Below are 18,775 nucleotides of genomic sequence, written 5' to 3' on the forward strand. Positions count from 1 at the left end.
CACGTAGAGAAAAGTAAAATGTAAAATGCATGAGTAAAAAAACTTTTAGAATGTATTTACCAAATTAGTGCAAATATACCCATGGCTAAAAAGTAAAAAATCGCCTAATGTTAAATCGCCTTGTGTTAAAATTCAGATAAAATAATATCAAACTGTTTTTCAACCTTTTAAAAGTAGATCTTGTCAATGTGACTAAAAAAATGTATCTAATTATTTGTGTTATCAATTTATTTAAATTTTCTTAAATTTAAATCAAACATAGTTGCCTTTTTCTATTTGTTTGTCCATTGGGTACAAAGTATTCACAGTTCTTTACTTCATTACTTTCGGAACACATCTCTAGTTTTACTATTTCGAAGAGTATCGTATTTTATTTCAGTAATTCTGGTCACACTCTACAGAAGGCCGAGTGTTTTCGAGCAAGTTTGACGAATTTTTTTTTTATTTTTATTACAACAAATAAAATGTCGGCCCACAGTGGAGGAACGGATTGGAATTCCGTGGTAAAAGCTTTATTATTAAATCGGACGGGCGCTTTAAATAAAAATGAAATAGTCAATTTGCTCAAAGCAATAACAAAATGGTAAGTGCAAAAAGAAAATGATTATTAAAAAATTTTCTCTGCCAGAATGGCGCAGTTGAAAATCGAAGTGTAGGGGGAAAAGAAACTGAAAAGAGGTGACAGCTGCCTCTCCTCTCGGTCTTCTTCTGGGCTAAAACACAGACTGCAAGTGCAAAAAAGAGAAAAAGTGACTTGCAAAATTAAATATGGCCGCCCCCCACCTAAAGTCGATATAAGGAAACTTTTTCGTCTAAATATTAACTTTTTCTTTGTTTCCCCGCACAGTGAACATGAGTTTTTCGATGAGGAGAGCAATTATATACAATTTTATACGGCTTTTGCAGCCCTAGCGGCGGATAAGTTGATGCAAATCAAGTCGAGTAAGTCATAACGATTTTTTGCACACATATGTACATATGTATGTATGTACAAAAAGTATGAAATATACATATGTACATACATAAGAGTAAATACATATACATATATAGAATGCCAACATCGGTACATCGAAGTTTTGATACCCTTGATACCCAAAATCAATAAAATTTCTAAAAGGAAATTTATAAGAGTATGACTCAATATGATGAAATTGATTGAAATATTCTTATTGAACCTCCCCGTTTGTTCTTATTGTCTGATAGAGCTGAATAGGAATATCAATATGTATACTCTTTCGAGTAATTCCATCTTTCCACCAATATACAATATATCGCCTAGCATTCTATCCAGTTAAGCTGGATAACCTAATAAAATAAAATATTATTTTGGGGATTGTCAGATATTTTACTATTATATAAGAATAAAAAGTATTAACTTAATTCAAATTTTTCAAAAATAGTCAATTATTGGTATTAATGCATAACAAAATCACCCAAAAACCTTAATACTTTCTGGAAGGGTATAACAAGAAAAAAAACAAAAATTTAATTTAAAAAAATTAGAAACAAAAAGAAATACAAAACATTGTGAATCACCCCCACAAATGCATTATCTATATATGTATACATTTTACTACGAAAACATATGTGTTTATTATACTTAAAATACTATACATATATCTGTACAAACAAATATATAATTTGGTTTCATTTTGGTTCTACAGTTTGCCAGACGCAGATATCTCAACTACATTATGCCGCCGCCGTGTTGATACGTTTCATATTACATCGTTTGCCCAAGGTAACTGTTTATGAAGTAAAATGGTTGCTGGTGGCCCTAAAGACACTATGCGAGGGTCGTGATGGCCTGCAATTTGATTATAATGCAGTAGCAAGTATTTTAAAAACTTCAAAGCACCCAGAAGCGGGTGGGAAGGGGAGTGGAAGTGGCAGTGTAGGAGGGTGTAGTAGCAGTTCAGCTTCTGCTGCTGCAGCCGCTGCAGGAGGAGGACATGACAAGGATTCACCAAAATCTGAGATTAAACACTCCCGTTCGGATTTATCATTAATAATATTGCAACAATTGTTAAATCCTTTAGAGCCAGGCAAAATGACATGGGTTCCACTTAGCGAAGAGTTAACCGATTGTACAGTAAGTGAATCTCTTGGAAAATATTAAAATGAGTCACTAATTATTTTGTTTACAGAGTCAACTCTTGTCGGCCAATGTCGAATATTTTCAGTCTCAAAATGGTGTAGATACCGTGTTGGATGTTTGTGTTAATTTGCCTATATTGAATCGTTATCGTGGCAAATATTTGGAGACAATAAATGGTGGCAAACCACTCTATTTGCCACTCACTCAAACGGAGGCCAATGCAGTGAAGGCTTCTGTAACGCATATGCTGACAGATCTCTCAATATTAAGTCAATCGCATTCGTTGATACTATTACAACCACTGACACCGCAGCGTATTGAGAAATTATCAATAAGTGGAATATCTGCGCTATATAATGCTGTACTGACATCCATAGCAGCCAGTGTATTGGGCATGGGTCAGGCTAGCAGCAGCAGCAGCACTGCAGGCAGTGGTGGCAGTCAATCTAGCAAACCACAAGCCACTAGTACGGCATCGACCAGTCAGGGAGGAGGAGCTACAACTTCTGATGAATATGAAGAACAAGCTTCGGCTATTGTTAACAAAGCTCTGGAAATCTATTCGATTGTTGGCGAAATGTTAAAGTCATCGGCACGCCTATATATCTATCAGAATCATCTATGCTATGGCAGTTGGCTACTAATCAGTGGCATTCAAGGAGCTATGGGAGCATCTGGCAGTAGTTCAGCCAGTTCATCGAGTAACAAAAACACCACCACCACCTCCAATGATCCACCAACTACGCCAATAGCTCGAGTCAATCTTTTTAAGGTACAACAAGGATTTGGTGAACTAAATGCAGCCATAGCCAATCATTCAATTAAGCTGTTAACTGAATTGGTAGAAGATTTGAAAATTGAAACTGCTTGTGCCACGGGCTGTGGCTCATTATCATCAGATGAAGGAGGGGCACTCACAGATCAATTGCCAGAACCGGCACAGTTTGACATATTGCAAAATTACACAACATTGCAGCGAATTATAAGAGTTTTAAATACGGCAACATTGCATCAACTCTTTACCTTCCTGGCCACAGTAGCCTATCGCAAGGCCTGCTCCTTAAAGCGTGCATCGACCAAAGATCGCACAGAATGCGAACCCATTAGCTATTCAGATTCGACAACTTATTTCAATGATTCTCTTTCATGTTCCGATAATTCAGAGGATGACAGTGAAAGTTATTTGGGACATTGGTTCAAGGAAACTCTGTCTCCGGAAACGCACGATGATAATGCCAATAGCTGTCCCCAGGAGCGCAGTGGGGAACAGAAATCATCGGCTTTGGTACCCAAATTGGATGAGCCGCATGAGTATTTAGATTTGGCAGCAGATATTTTTTGTTTCTTGGATCAATTTCTAGCCAATCGTCATTCATATATGCAGCGTTATGTTCGTGCGGGTGTTAGTGATCAACAAATGTTACTAATGGCAAATATCATTAAAGATTTCGATCGTGATGTCATGAGGAGTGGTGATCAAGGGTCAAGTGTAGGCGGTGCGGAATTACCACCCAAATGGCAATCTTCTATGATACGTTTCTCTGGAGCCGCTGGTCGCTATATACACAATTTAATATCGACATCCTTGCTGTCGGAGCAGTTGCAATCAAATCTCTTGCAGCATTTGTCCATCTCACCATGGTCAACGGAGACAAATACTTGGCCACTGCAAGTCTATCCCAGTACATTGTCTGTGCTAGTGCAAATTTTATTGCTAAAACCCAATCAGGAGAAGGAGGCCGCCTGTCTATCGGTCTGGCATCGTTTGATCAATACTTTGGTAGATGGTGTCTGCTCTACTACGGACAATTCGACGACCAGTAGTGGCGATTATGAAGATCTCAATATTGAGCATGCTCAATTATTGCTTTTCCTTTTCCATTCACTCAATTTGATGCAAAAGAAATCTATACTTTTACTAACCGCTGGCGGTGTTATACGCTGTGCGGAAATATGTCGTGGCATTAGCTCTGAACGTCCGGTTAGGCAATGTCAAATGATGTGGCTATCACGTCTGCTGCTCTTCCTGGAGTATCTAATGAAACATTTGTATAGTGCACCACCCGAACTATTGGATCAAGTCCGTTGGAATCTATTTAGTGTCAGTAGCATGACCGAGAATCAAAAAGTATCGGATTTGCTTAATAGTCGCACAAAGCTTACATCGTATTGTCGTCAGGATATTGAAGAGAAATTCCGTAAATCTCATAGCACTGAAGGAGGATCAAGTAAGAAACTTTCATTAAAATCTCAAATAAAAATACTGCATTATTTTGTTTTCCCCTGCAGATATACGTCCCACCTTTTACTCCCTAGTCACTGGAGATCCGGAGAAGCCATATTGGGCGCAGGATTTTAAATTAGATGGCTTGGCATGGAATTTCATCTTATGCACACCAGATAAATTGAAATATCCTTTGCTTGTGGATGCGCTAACTGATATATTGCGAATTGCTGATATGTCTGCATTTTCTCAGGGCAAAGATTTGTGTGCCATGCAATATTGTTTTAGCATTGCCTGGAAATTGTTATTGGGTCTACCACCATCAACTTCCCATGTGGAGTCCATCAAAAGTGAGAATCATTTGCCTAATTTACATTCATTGGTCTGGAGTATTCGCTATCCATTGGCCCAATCGGAATATTTGGTTGTGAATAGTCTCATTAAGCAGGGCATGTATACCCAGTATGCTGAATCTTTGTGGAGTCAGGTTGGAGATCGCGCAGCTGATATAAGATATAGCCTAAGGCAAACTATTTTGGGTGTTGATGCTTTCAATAAGCAAATGAATCAACCAAATGGTAAGTAAATAAAATAGACATTGCTATTTGTCAACTACATCTGTATCTTTCACACCCAGCTCCACCTCCACGTCTAACGGATTTGGTGCTATTTGATGCTTTGGTAGCTCACATGCAGGCAGTGGCTTGGGCAGATAAACAAGGCTATAAATTGCAGCGCAAGGAGCAAGATGAGTCCATTTTTAGTGTTGGAGGAGGGGAGCAAGTTAACACCGCCGCAACTCCCAGATCTGTCACTAATACAGATAATGAAGTTTATTCATCAAACGAATCGATCGATCAGCAAAAACCCAAGACATCGTTGCAGACGCACGGTGATGAGGATGATAATGACGATATTACTGATGAAGATGGAATGACATCCAGTGAACTGCAGGAACGCTCTCAAATAGTCAATGAATTGATTCTTAAATTAATGGATTCATATCGTCTCATATCTGACATTGTACGTTCGCAGATGCTTAAGCAATTGTCCAGTTGCACACCGGAATCGGTCCTGAACCTAATTGTGCCCATTGTTAGTGATAAACCGGCCATAATGTTGGAGTTGCATGCCGCTTTTCTTAAGCTGTTGCCCAACGAGGATAAGCAGTTGATTGCGAATGAATGGCCAAAATGTTTAATGGTCAATGAGGCGGCTTTCAATGGCAAACAGCATCCGGTGGAACCATATACACTTAGTGTCATAGATGCCCACATCACGGAATTGGCACGCGGACAAAGTTACTCCACTTTGCATACTTTGAAGCACTGCTTGAAATCAATTTTACATTTAATAGAGTTATTGCTCTCATATAGCTCGGCCAATTCGGAGGTAAAGAATCAATTGAAACCACTGCTCATTGCCTCAATGCTGGACATGCGCACGGATTATCTACAAGGACAGAGTGAACAATGTCTCAGGGATATTCTAAGCGGATTGACTTTGGAGGCACAGAAATTGTTACTCTATGAGCATATGATTGGCTATTGTTATCGCATGTTAATTGAATTCTCCAGTGAATTAAGACAGACCGCAGGAGGAACAGCTACCGCCAACCAAGAACGAGCTTTATTCAATGAATCTATGCTATTTGCTGTGCTGAAGACGCTTATTAAGATGCTGGATAAACCAACTGCCGTGCAGGCCATGAGACAATTCTTCAAGGATCAACGTTTGGGCAGTTTGACCACTTTGCTGTTATCCTTTACAGGCACTTCGTTGCCCTTGAGCTATTCCCGCAAAATGTTGCAATTTGTTGAGCGCCTGTTTCAGCAATCAATGCAAGCGGATTCGCAATTTGTCCATGAAGATCTTGTGGAATGTTTCAGTGAATTGGCCCAAGTAGAAGTGGCACGTCTTAAACTTTGGTTAGCTCACATTATTTATGGTCCAAATGTTAGTGGCGAGACATCAGAAGCAGTGGACACCGCTACCACGACCACCTGTAAGCAATTGCTCACTAGCAGCTCCAGCAGTAATGCCCAGACGCCAACAAATATGGCTACAGTTTCGGCCATGCCAAGCATTTCCGATCAATTGGATGCTATGGATATTGATTATGATTGTGGCACCGGAGGCACAGCACCAGCAGGTGGAGCAGGCAGTGGAGGTGTTGGTGGAGGAGCATTAGCACCAAATACATCACAGATTTTAAGTCTCTGGCAAGCAGCTCAGCCAAATCCCTCAGAAGAGTCCTCTCAAGCCTGCGATCCCAATGGCTCTAGCAATGGCAATGGCCCAGGCGGTGGCAATGGCCTACTCCTTCTTGGCTTTGTCAAAGCTCTAGTAAGGGATCAGACTAAAGCTGGATTAATAGCACCTCCCCTCTTCCAGGCTCTACTCCAGCTGGGACAGAATTTAATAACACCGCCGCAAGATGGTTGCGATTTTGCCGATGTCTTGCAGATAATGATTACACTGGCAGATGCTTCCCCAGCTCGTGGACATGTTGCGCTATTTAATACAACATTAACATGGCTGGAATTGGCCCGTTTGCAATTGCCCGATAAACATCAGCTGCGTCATGCTGAGAATGTGAGCGCCTTGCTACGCTATTTGAGTGAACTTCTTCAGAGCATTGGCTATCGCGGTAGTCGTCAGCATATGCCGCCATGGGATGATGAACTGCAAACCGATATGGACGATCTCTATGATGAACTGGGAGTGGAGGAAGAGCAAGACTCTTTACTCGATGACTCCGATGAGGATACCTTGAATAACAAATTGTGCACATTCTCGCAGACACAAAAAGAGTTTATGAATCAGCATTGGTATCATTGTCATACCTGCAACATGATTAACACGGTCGGAGTGTGCTCCGTTTGTGCCAGAGTATGCCACAAGGGTCATGATGTTAGTTATGCCAAATACGGAAATTTCTTTTGCGATTGTGGAGCCAAAGAGGATGGTTCTTGCCAAGCATTAAGTCGTCGTTTGGGCAATACTTCAATGGAGGCTAGAGATCCTGTCTCTGGTGTTGTATATGGCACGGGCAGCGCTTTGCCCTCCCATATAGGACTTTTATCGGGAGGCAAGAAGAGATCACTGCCCCCGCTAAGCGCTAATAATCAACAACATTCTGCTCCAATGCGCAAGGATTCTTTGAGCAGCGAGAGAATTACATTGCTTAGTAAACTATTGGAACCCCATCGTGATGCTCTACAACAACAGGATCAATGGCTTTTGGTTGTACGCTGCATCCTGGAATACTTTGATGCTCTGCTGCCGTCTATACGTGAGAATTGCACTTTATATTCCATAGTGGGCTGCCATAAGAGAGCCACCGCTGCCCTTGAACGTTTACATCAATTGGAGCAGAGTTTCCAAGTGACGGATCAATTGATGTTTGCCACTTTGGGCTCTCAGGAGGGAGCCTTTGAGAATGTGCGCATGAATTATTCCGGAGATCAGGGACAAACCATTAAGCACCTAATATCATCTGGTGTGGTGCGTCGTGTGGCCTTCTGTTGTCTCTCATCGCCACATGGCAGACGTCAACAATTGGCCGTGTCGCATGAGAAGGGCAAAGTCACCATATTACAACTATCGGCGCTACTAAAGCAAGCAGATGCATCCAAGCGGAAATTAACACTTACCCAGCTGAGTACAGCTCCAATAGCCTGCACTGTACTCTCACTGGCTGCGAATCCCTGCAATGAGGATTGCTTAGCAGTGTGTGGTCTCAAGGAATGCCACATCCTAACCTTCTCTAGCAGCGGAACCACCAATGAGCATATTGTTGTAAGCCCTCAACTGGAGAATGGCAATTACATAAAGAAAGCCATATGGTTGCCAGGATCCCAGACGCTACTGGCCATTATCACTTCGGATTATATAAAGATATACGATTTGGCTGTCGATACATATAGCCCCAAATACTATTATCTCGTGGCAGTTGGCAATATCCGTGATTGCACATTTATGTATCAGGATGGATCGTATTATATGTTGAGTTTTTCCAGTTCTGGTTATATATATACCCAACAATTGGATCAACAGAGTCTGGCCATACATGGTGATTTCTATGTGACCAACACTTTGGAATTGAGTCATCAACATATCAAAGATGTCAATGGGCAAGTCAGCGGCGGTGGCGTATCCATTTACTACTCGCACTCGTTGCAATTGTTATTCTTCAGCTATTCATCAGGTCGCAGTTTTGTGGCTCCGCTTACTAATGTGAATGAAGGAGTCAAGGGAATCTACCATTTGGATATCAATTCGGCAAGTAAATCAGCCTCGAAAGGACCACTACAGCCTCTGGTGCAGTGGACAGAAGTAGCCGGACATCCTGGTTTAATCTATGCCAGTATGCAAACCTCGAATAATCCCATCATTCTGATGCTTACACCAGAACGTATCTATATGCAAGAGATAAAGGCTCAATCGGCCAAGTCCAGGATTATGGATGTGGTGGGCATACGCCATTCGGTGGCTGGCACTGAAAAGACCACCCTTCTCCTACTCTGCGAGGATGGAAGTCTGCGGATATTCTCCGCTCAGCCAGAGCATACGAGTTTCTGGCTATCACCGCAAGTTCAACCCTTTGGCAATCAATTGTACTCGGCCACACTGCTGGCCAAGAGTGGCGCAGGAAGTTGCGGCGGTAGAAATAAGTCTAGCCTTACCACTGGTTCCAATGGCAAACTTTTGCATCGCAGCAAATCAAGTCAACAACAGAAGCAACTAACCGCTGGCGGTCAACCGGTGTTCCCCATTGATTTCTTTGAGCATTGCAACATGCTGGCTGATGTGGAATTCGGTGGCAATGATTTACTGCAAATCTATAGCAAACAGAAGCTAAAGACACGTCTCTTCTCCAATGGAATGTTTGTGGCTAGCACCAAAGTGAATGGTTTCACTTTGGAGGTGATTAACAATGATCCCAATTTGGTTATTGTGGGTATACGTGTGCTGCTGGGCACTCAGGATGTGCAACGTGCTCCGTTGTCGGTGACCATTTTGGGACGAACTATCCTGACGCCAGTAAGACGAGCTCGGTGGTTCGATATACCACTTACACGTGAAGAGATGCTTCAATCGGATAAACTACTCAAAGTTATCTTTGCCAAATCACAGGATCCGGAACATGTCACGCTACTCGATTGTATTGAAGTTTATGGCAAGTCCAAGGAATTGGTTGGCTGGCCCGATGAGAGTGAGGATAATGCTGTGGCCGGTGGTTCCAGTGTGCCAGCAGTCGCCTCCACAGCCCAGGCCAGTGTGGCCAATTTTGGCGAAGGTTTCAATTGCATCACTCAATTGGATCGCATGGTTACCCATTTGTTGGAGGTTTTGGATTGTGCTTTACATCTCTTGGGCAGTGGAACGGCGGTAACATCATCTCCCCTACGCCAGAAGGCTGTAAAGACAGCAGGTTCTTTACTTCTACTGCCAACACCGAATCCTGTCCAGACACAAGCACGCTATGTATTGGCCACTCTCTATGGCAGTCGTCCGGCATATCATATCTACAAGGATGGAGTACTTCTACAATTCGTTAATGGCGAATTGCAAGCAATGCAACCAAAATTAAGCCAATTGGACACCCTCCAGGAGATTGATCCTGAAGCATTCTATCGCTTAATACTTCTCGTGCGTGGCATAGCCAATTCTAGACCTCAATCGCTGGCCAAGATCTGTCAGGAGAACAACTATGATATTGTTCCGGCTCTAATAAATATTGTTTTGGAGCTACACAAGATTACCCCTGCACTAGATGAGCCTAGCAATATTGTGAGACGTGGCCTCTGTCAGCCGGAGACGATTGTCCATTGCCTAGTCGAGATTATGTATGGCTTTGCCTTGGCCGATATAGGACAAGTGGGCAGAATGACCAAATATTTTATAGATTTGCTTAAACATGATGCCAGTGTGATAAGTCATAGTGCCAAGGAGGCTTTAATCTTGCTGCTAAGTCCGCGCCTGAAGCGACGTAAAGTGGCCATTATAACGCCACCGGCCTGCTCTACGCCCACACCATCAACGTCCACGATTCAAGCGCTCCAAGCAGTTGCCGTGTCGGCGGCTAGTGAAATTATCGAGGAGGCGGCTGCAGCAGCTGTGGATGCAGCTGTACCACCACCACCACCCAACAATGATCCCAATGCCCCGGATGTGGAAGGTATAGTTGGTGGGGTAGTGAATCCCCAGCAATTGCTCAATTTGGAAGCTTTCATGGGTGGCGGTTTTCCACGTCTGTTGGGTCTACCCGAAGACGCCGACGACGAAGCTATTATGGATATTGCCATTGCCTTGAGTCTGCAGCAACATGGCGGAGATGCCAATGCCTTGCAATCGCTACAACAGGGATTGGCCAATCTTCAGGGCATAAGACAAGCGGCAGCAAATGCAGCATCCGTTAATGCAGCAGTCAGTAATTCCGCCGGCGGCTCCGACGATGATGAGGGCTCCAATGTGGCCACCGATGGTTCCACTTTACGCACTTCTCCAGCCGAACCAGCTGGCAGCGGTGGCTCTGAAAGTGGTGGCAGTGGTGTGGAAAGTATTGGCGGTACATCAGCACGTAGCAGCAATTTTGGTGATCATGTTAATACCTCACCACCGCGTCAAAGTTCCAATAAGGAGGAGCAAGAGGCAGATCAACCAGGTACCTCATCTGGCATCAGAAATTCCAATGGAGTTGGCGGAACAGGCGTTGCTGGTTTAAGTGCCATGAGCAGCAGTGAGGATAACGAGATCAATGAGGATGAAAAGCTAACCAAATTGCATGAACTCAGGTAGGTCTACAAAATCAGTCATGGTCTGGTAGAAAATAACGATCTCCTTCCTAGAATTGCCGTACTGGAGAGTATTATACAACATTTGAGCACCTTTGATGCTTGCAATGGTCTACAGGCTATACCCCTTATACAAGTTATTCTAATGCTGACCACCGATCTGAATGGCAACAATGAGAGGGATCAAGAAGTGCTACAGGATTTACTCAATGCCCTAGTTAACTATGTAGAAATTGGCAAACGTGGTGCAGCCACTAAGGTAGGATTACCCCTCTTTCTTTTATGTCTTTATTAATTTTTCGACGTTTCTTGCAGATGGAAACCAAATGCCCAGCTAATGAAGTTCGTTTGGCTTTGCTCTCGCTCTTCGGTGTAATGATGGGCAAAACGAAGTCCAAACAAACTGGCACAACTTCGCCACCGCATCAGTTCAAGGATAATAGCTCGTTTGTGGCTAGTACCACGGCGAATGTATTAAGCAAGAGTGGAGCGTTTATTTATGCCCTGGAGGCTCTCAATACATTGTTGTTGCATTGGAAGAATGTTTTGGGTGATCCCTATGCAGCGGGTGGTAGCAACAATAGTGGAGCAGCTGGCAATCAACTTAATCAAGGCGGCCAAAGTGGCAGTGGCAATGGTGCCCAATTGCTGAAGCCCATTAAACATGGTCCAAAGCCTGATATATCCATACTAATACCGCATAATTATCTAAAGAACTATCCAGATATTTTTGAATCGTATGATGCTCTACTCACTGAAATTATTGTCCGTCTACCGTATCAGATATTGAGACTGTGTAGCGCCCATCCAGATAACTATGATAGTGGTTTCTGTGAGACTATGACATTTACACTCTGCGAGTATATGATGTTAAATTTGAATACTTTACTGCGGCGTCAGGTGAGAAAACTTTTGATGTATATATGCGGCAGCAAGGAGAAATTCCGCATGTATCGCGATGGTCATTCACTCGACGCACATTTCCGGGTGGTGAAGCGTGTGTGTAATATTGTGAGCACAAAGGTAAGGCAAACCCTCGATTGGGACATTTGTCAACTTTGTCAACTAATTTCTTGTCTTTTCTCCCAGACTGGTGCTCCTTATAATGTGAATCCACCGCTACTAACTTACGATTCGTTGGTGGAGCTAACTGAACATTTGCGTACTTGCCAGGAGATTAGTCAAATGCGTACGGGCAATTGGCAAAAATTCTGTGTGGTCCATGAAGATGCCTTGGCCATGTTAATGGAAATTGCATGTTACCAACTGGATGATGGAGTCTCACCCATTATTTTGCAACTCCTACAGGCTGCAGTCTGTAATATGCCCTCATCAATTGGAGCCGGTAAACAACAACCACCGCCACCGCCTCCAATTGCACCCGGATCATCATCCGCCAACAAGTTGCGTAACGATCGCGAGAAGAGCGAGGATACAGATGCATACTATTCGAAATTCGATCCCTCTCAATGTGGTACATTTGTCCATCAGATCTTTAGATATGCTTCCGATGCTCTTATCATACGTTTCGTACGCATCTTTCTGCTGGAGAATAATATAACTCAATTGCGTTGGCAAGCCCATTCATTCATGACTGGCCTATTTGAGCATGCCAATGAGCGTCAGCGGGAGAAGTTATTGAATATATTTTGGAATCTATGGCCTCTGGTCCCCACGTATGGACGGCGTACTGCTCAATTTGTTGATTTGTTGGGTTATCTTACCTTGAGTACGCGCAGCATCACCGAAAGATTGCCCGAATTTGTGTCACGCGCCGTTGAAGTATTGCGTCAGCAAAATGAATTGCTCTTCAAGCATCCCAATGCTCCTATATATACAACACTCGAATCTATACTTCAAGTCAATGGTTATTACTTGGAATCGGAACCCTGTTTGGTGTGTAATAATCCCGAAGTGCCGATGGCTAATATAAAGCTGCCTTCGGTGAAATCAGATTCGAAATATACAACGACAACAATGATTTATAAGCTGGTCCATTGTCATACCATATCGAAGATGATTGTGAGGATTGCCGATTTGAAGCGCACCAAAATGGTTAGAACCATCAATGTTTACTACAACAATCGCAGTGTTCAGGCAGTGGTTGAGCTAAAGAATCGTCCAGCTCTTTGGCATAAGGCACGCTCAGTGACCTTGCAATCGGCTCAAACTGAATTGAAAATTGACTTCCCATTGCCCATAACTGCTTGCAATCTGATGATTGAGTTTGCCGATTTCTTTGAGACAGTCAGCGGATCGAGTGAGAATTTGCAATGTCCACGCTGCAGTGCCGCTGTGCCCGCCTATCCTGGTGTGTGTGGCAATTGCGGTGAGAACGTATTCCAATGCCACAAATGTCGTGCCATCAACTACGATGAGAAGGATCCGTTCTTATGCCATTCTTGTGGCTTCTGCAAGTACGCCAAATTTGATTTTAGTATGTATGCTCGTGTCTGTTGTGCTGTCGATCCCATTGAATCGGCCGAAGATCGTGCCAAGACAGTGCAACTTATACACAGTTCCCTGGAGCGAGCGGATCGCATCTATCGTCAATTGTTTGCCAATAAGCAGACACTGGAATTGCTCATACCTAAGGTGGCAGAGCACCGAAGCAGTGATCGTTTGGTTGATGATAATATGGGCAGTGTGCATAGTACATCACAGGTGAATAAGATCATACAATTGTTAGCCCAAGAATATTGTGTGGAGTCGAGGACACGTTTCGAGGAACTAAGCAAAATTGTCCAGAAGGTGAAGGCGTGTCGCAGGTAAGAAATTCAGTAACATTACACTTTGTCACATGTATTTATCACTCTCTTTTTACAGCGAATTGGTGGCCTATGATCGCCAGCAACAGGATCAGCCACCGACAAATCCTAGCATGTCATCCGGAATTGATAATCCATCGACAAATCGTTGTTATGGCTGCGCCTTGGCCTCCACCGAGCAATGTTTGACACTTTTACGTGCCATGGCCTACAATTATGATTGCCGCGTGGGACTCTATAGCCAGGGCTTGGTTAGTGAACTGACCGAGCATAATCTACGACGTGGAACTCCTCAGATTCAAGAGGAAGTACGCAATCTTTTGGTGGTTTTGACTAAAGATAATGCTGAGGCTTGCATGCATTTGCTGCAATTGGTCACGACTCGAGTGAAGAATGCTCTAATGGGTTCCATACCGTTGATTAGTTTGGAGGCTGCAGTGCATCAGGAAATGACATTGCTTGAGGTCTTACTCAGTCAAGATGATGTATGCTGGGAATACAAGTTGAAGGTGGTCTTTGAGCTATTTATTAGCAATTGTCGCCTGCCACGGGGGCCAGTTACTTCGGTATTGCATCCTTGTTTGCGCATCATGCAGAATATCATTTGTCCAGTTTTACCCGTCAACAGCGGCGGTGGCGGCGGCGGAAATAGCAATCAAAACAACAATAACAACAATGCCAAAACAAACAATCCACAACAGATGGCGGCCAGTGATTTAAGTAGCATTGGCATGGTTGAGGGCAATACCATTGATTATCGCGCCTGGTTACGTTCGGATCGCAATCATGAATATGCTGCTTGGAGTAGTCGCATGCCCACCAAATGCCAGAACAAGACGAGTGCGACCAAGACACAGGACCAACAACAGCAGCAGCAGCCGATTCCTGCGAAAACTAAAAAGGAAGTTAGAGCCTATTTCCTGATGGAGAAATATGGACGACGTTGGCGTTATCGTAGCCTGGACAAGCAGCGCATCACGAAGCCACTTGTCTTCAATGCCAAATGGATACAACCCTTGCTCTTCAATCCCAATTCTCGTCTGGGACGCACATTGGCATGTTCCCTGCTTAGTGGACTGAGTCGCACCAATGAAAGGAAGCAGCAATCCCTAAATATGTTAACCTCTTTTCTGCGTTATGTTGGCGAGGCGGGTGAGGCGAGTGCCGAGTACTTGAATCTGTATAGGAACATGGCCACCGAAACACCTTGGCTGCAGTATCTCGTTCTTAAGGGTGTCCTCTCTGATATCTCTCAATTGTTGGCCATCGAGATTGGTAAAGTCCATCGCATGGAAGAGCATTCTCTATCATCCGATCTATCGTTGGGCTATGCCCTGCGTCAATATGTGGAACTGCTGTGGCTCTTCCTCGAATGCCCGAATATACGTAGAACCTACAAGACTCGCCTATTGGGTCCTGTTTTGGAGAGTTATCTAGCCCTAAGGAGTCTGGTGGTGCAGCGTACGCGTCTCATCGATGATGCCCAAGAGAAACTGCTGGAGATGTTGGAGGAAATGACCAGCGGCACGGAGGAGGAGACACGTGCTTTTATGGAGATACTTATCGATACGGTGGAAAAGACCCGCATGAATGACATTAAGACGCCGGTATTTATCTTTGAGCGTCTCTATTCCATCATACATCCGGAAGAGCATGATGAGAGTGAATTCTACATGACACTGGAGAAAGATCCCCAGCAGGAAGACTTCCTGCAAGGGCGTATGCTTGGGAATCCCTATCCATCGAGCGAAATGGGTCTCGGTCCCCTGATGCGTGATGTGAAAAACAAAATCTGCACAGACTGTGAACTGATTGCTCTTCTAGAGGATGACAATGGCATGGAGCTGTTGGTTAACAACAAGATTATTAGCCTAGATTTGCCAGTGAAAGATGTGTACAAGAAAGTCTGGTTGGCCGAGGGCGGTGATCGTGATGCCATGAGAATTGTTTATCGTATGCGTGGACTTTTGGGCGATGCCACCGAAGAATTTGTCGAGACTCTGAACAATAAAAGTCAAGAGCAAGTGGACACTGAGCAATTGTATCGCATGGCAAATGTCCTGGCCGATTGCAATGGCTTGCGGGTGATGCTCGAAAGGATTGGCAGCTTGCAGCGCATTTCACGTCAACGTGAATTGATACAGGTCTTGCTTAAACTATTCCTAATCTGTGTGAAAGTACGCCGTTGCCAGGAAGTACTCTGTCAGCCGGAAGTTGGAGCCATCAATACCTTGCTCAAGGTCTTGCAGATGTGTCTACAATCGGAAAATGATTCCATACAGTCAGCTGTGACTGAACAATTACTTGAGATTATGGAGACCATACTATCCAAGGCGGCTAGTGATACATTGGATTCGTTCCTGCAATTCTCCTTAACCTTTGGCGGACCGGAATATGTTAGTGCTTTGATCTCGTGCACCGATTGCGCCAATGTGCGAAATAATCCCTCTGTCCTACGTCATCTAATACGTGTCTTGGCCGCCCTGGTCTATGGCAATGAGGTTAAAATGGCTTTGCTGTGCGAGCATTTCAAGGTAAGCTGAATTCTTTACTCGATAAGCACATAGTCTCATTTCTCTCCCTTTCTCTCGCCTAGAACACTTTGGACTTCAATCGTTTTGATGCGGAACGCACTCTTGAAAGTGAATTCAAATTGGAACTTTTCTGTGTGCTAACTAATCAGATTGAACACAATTGCATTGGTGGCACCCTCAAGGATTATATTGTATCACTTGGCATTGTGGAACGTGCATTGGCTTATATTACGGAGCATGCCCCGTGTGTTAAACCCACGCTCTTGCGCACCGACTCCGATGAATTGAAAGAGTTCATTTCGTTGCCAAGTTTGAAGTATATTCTACGCTTCCTCACCGGTCTGGCCAATCATCATGAGGCCACACAATTGGCCATCAGCAAGGATATAATACCAATTATCCATCGACTTGAACAGGTCTCGAGCGATGAACATGTTGGTAGTTTGGCTGAAAACCTGCTCGAAGCACTCTCCACTGATGCAGCTACAGCGGCAAGGGTGCAGGAAGTGCGCGATTTTACTAGGGCGGAGAAGAAACGTCTGGCCATGGCCACGCGTGAAAAGCAGCTCGATGCACTGGGAATGCGTACCAATGAGAAAGGTCAAGTTACGGCCAAGGGTTCCATATTGCAGAAGATCGAGAAGTTGCGTGATGAGACTGGCTTGACATGTTTCATTTGCCGTGAGGGTTATGCCTGTCAACCGGAGAAGGTGCTTGGAATCTATACATTTACGAAGCGTTGTAACGTTGAGGAATTCGAATTGAAGTCAAGGAAAACCATTGGCTATACCACCGTGACTCACTTCAATGTGGTGCATGTGGACTGCCATACATCGGCTATACGTTTGACTCGTGGTCGGGATGAATGGGAAAGAGCCAGCTTGCAGAATGCCAACACTCGATGCAATGGGCTGCTACCTCTCTGGGGTCCATGTGTAAGTGAAGCCGCCTTCTCGGGTTGCATGACCCGTCATAGCAGCTACATGCAGGAGAGCACACAGCGCTGTGATATCTCCTATACGAGCAGTATACACGATCTGAAACTACTACTTGTACGCTTTGCATGGGAGCGGAGTTTCCACGATGATGCCGGAGGCGGTGGTCCACAATCGAATATGCACTTTGTCCCCTACCTGCTGTTCTATGCCGTCTATCTGCTTCTCTCCTCCCGTTCAGCTGCCCGTGATAGCAAAACATTACTCACCTATCTAACAGCCGCTCCCAGTGAGAAATGGCTAGAGTGTGGCTACGAGGTCGACGGACCGCTCTATATGCTAACAATCTCATTGTCGTTGCACAGTCGTGATCTATGGAATAAGCACAAGTTGGCACATCTGAAACGTTTGTTGGCTGTGGCCCAAGCCCGCCATGTCTCGCCGTCGGTGTTATGTAAGGCATTGCTGTCACCCGCGGACCGTCAAGCCAAGGACTATGCTGTCTACAAACCGTTCCTTATGATCTGGGGTCTTGTCGACTTGCTCTACAATAATCTCTTCAAGACCGTCACAACACCCAAAGAGGAAGATTGGCCCATTTCGCTCTTTGATTATATACGCAAAAATGACGAGGCTATGCTAAAATCCACTGATAGCATTCTGCAAATGTTGACCGATGAGTATTTGCCTTGCACCTCATTTGCTGAATTTTGTGATGTTGCAGGTGAGTGAATTACCTCAAAACCAAGAATTTTTAGTATTAAACATTCTTTTCTTTCGATTCCTTTGTAGGTCTTCTCTATCTCATTGAGCAGCCGGAGAGCTTTATAGATGATATCCTTACAAGTCTGCCTTATTCAAACACCACCTCAACCACTAGCACCACCACTTCTAGTTAAAGATTTCTCCTAAAATTAAAAAAAAAAAAAAAAAACCAACAGCACACACAAAAAGAAATTGGCAGTTGCTGCCGCAAAACACTTATATACTTATATTAAATATATATATATATTTATCGCATTACACACACACATAACGTATTTAATCAATAAAAATTATTCGTTTGCACAATGATGAATTTAAAATATCAAACTTGTCATTTTTATTTATTTTTCATATCATATTTATATCCATTAAAAAAAGACCAACTAAAAAACGAAACTAATAATAATAAAAAAAACTCAATAATTTGTTCGTATATAAAAGTAAATACATTTTCTAAATAATAATAATAATATACATACATATATATATTGCAAAATGGGACGTTTGATTTTTACGAGGATCTTAATTTGTTTCTTTGTATAATTTTAAAAAATGTACAATCAGTTCTAAAAAATTTCACTAAAGTTTTGTAAACACAAAAAAATACCACATAAAATTAATAAGTGTGAGATACAGATTTTACATATGCAA

At 43.4% G+C, this 18,775-nt stretch overlaps 1 protein-coding gene across 1 annotated transcript; it reads left to right on the top strand.

Moving 5' to 3' along the window:
* The first annotated feature begins 330 nt into the window (after positions 1 to 330).
* On the top strand, positions 331 to 18,451 carry poe (E3 ubiquitin-protein ligase-like protein poe). The gene is made up of 12 exons (XM_068295397.1): positions 331 to 583; positions 848 to 942; positions 1,665 to 2,092; positions 2,148 to 4,326; positions 4,388 to 4,900; positions 4,960 to 11,122; positions 11,177 to 11,381; positions 11,438 to 12,145; positions 12,212 to 13,890; positions 13,949 to 16,424; positions 16,487 to 18,083; positions 18,152 to 18,451. The coding sequence occupies exons 1-12, from the start codon at positions 465 to 467 to the stop codon at positions 18,256 to 18,258; spliced, it is 16,269 nt and encodes a 5,422-aa protein (XP_068151498.1). The 5' UTR covers positions 331 to 464; the 3' UTR covers positions 18,259 to 18,451.
* Positions 18,452 to 18,775: the final 324 nt, after the last annotated feature.

Source organism: Drosophila tropicalis, unplaced genomic scaffold (genome assembly GCF_018151085.1).
Source record: "Drosophila tropicalis isolate 14030-0801.00 unplaced genomic scaffold, ASM1815108v1 contig_845, whole genome shotgun sequence".
Lineage (NCBI taxonomy): Eukaryota > Metazoa > Arthropoda > Insecta > Diptera > Drosophilidae > Drosophila > Drosophila tropicalis.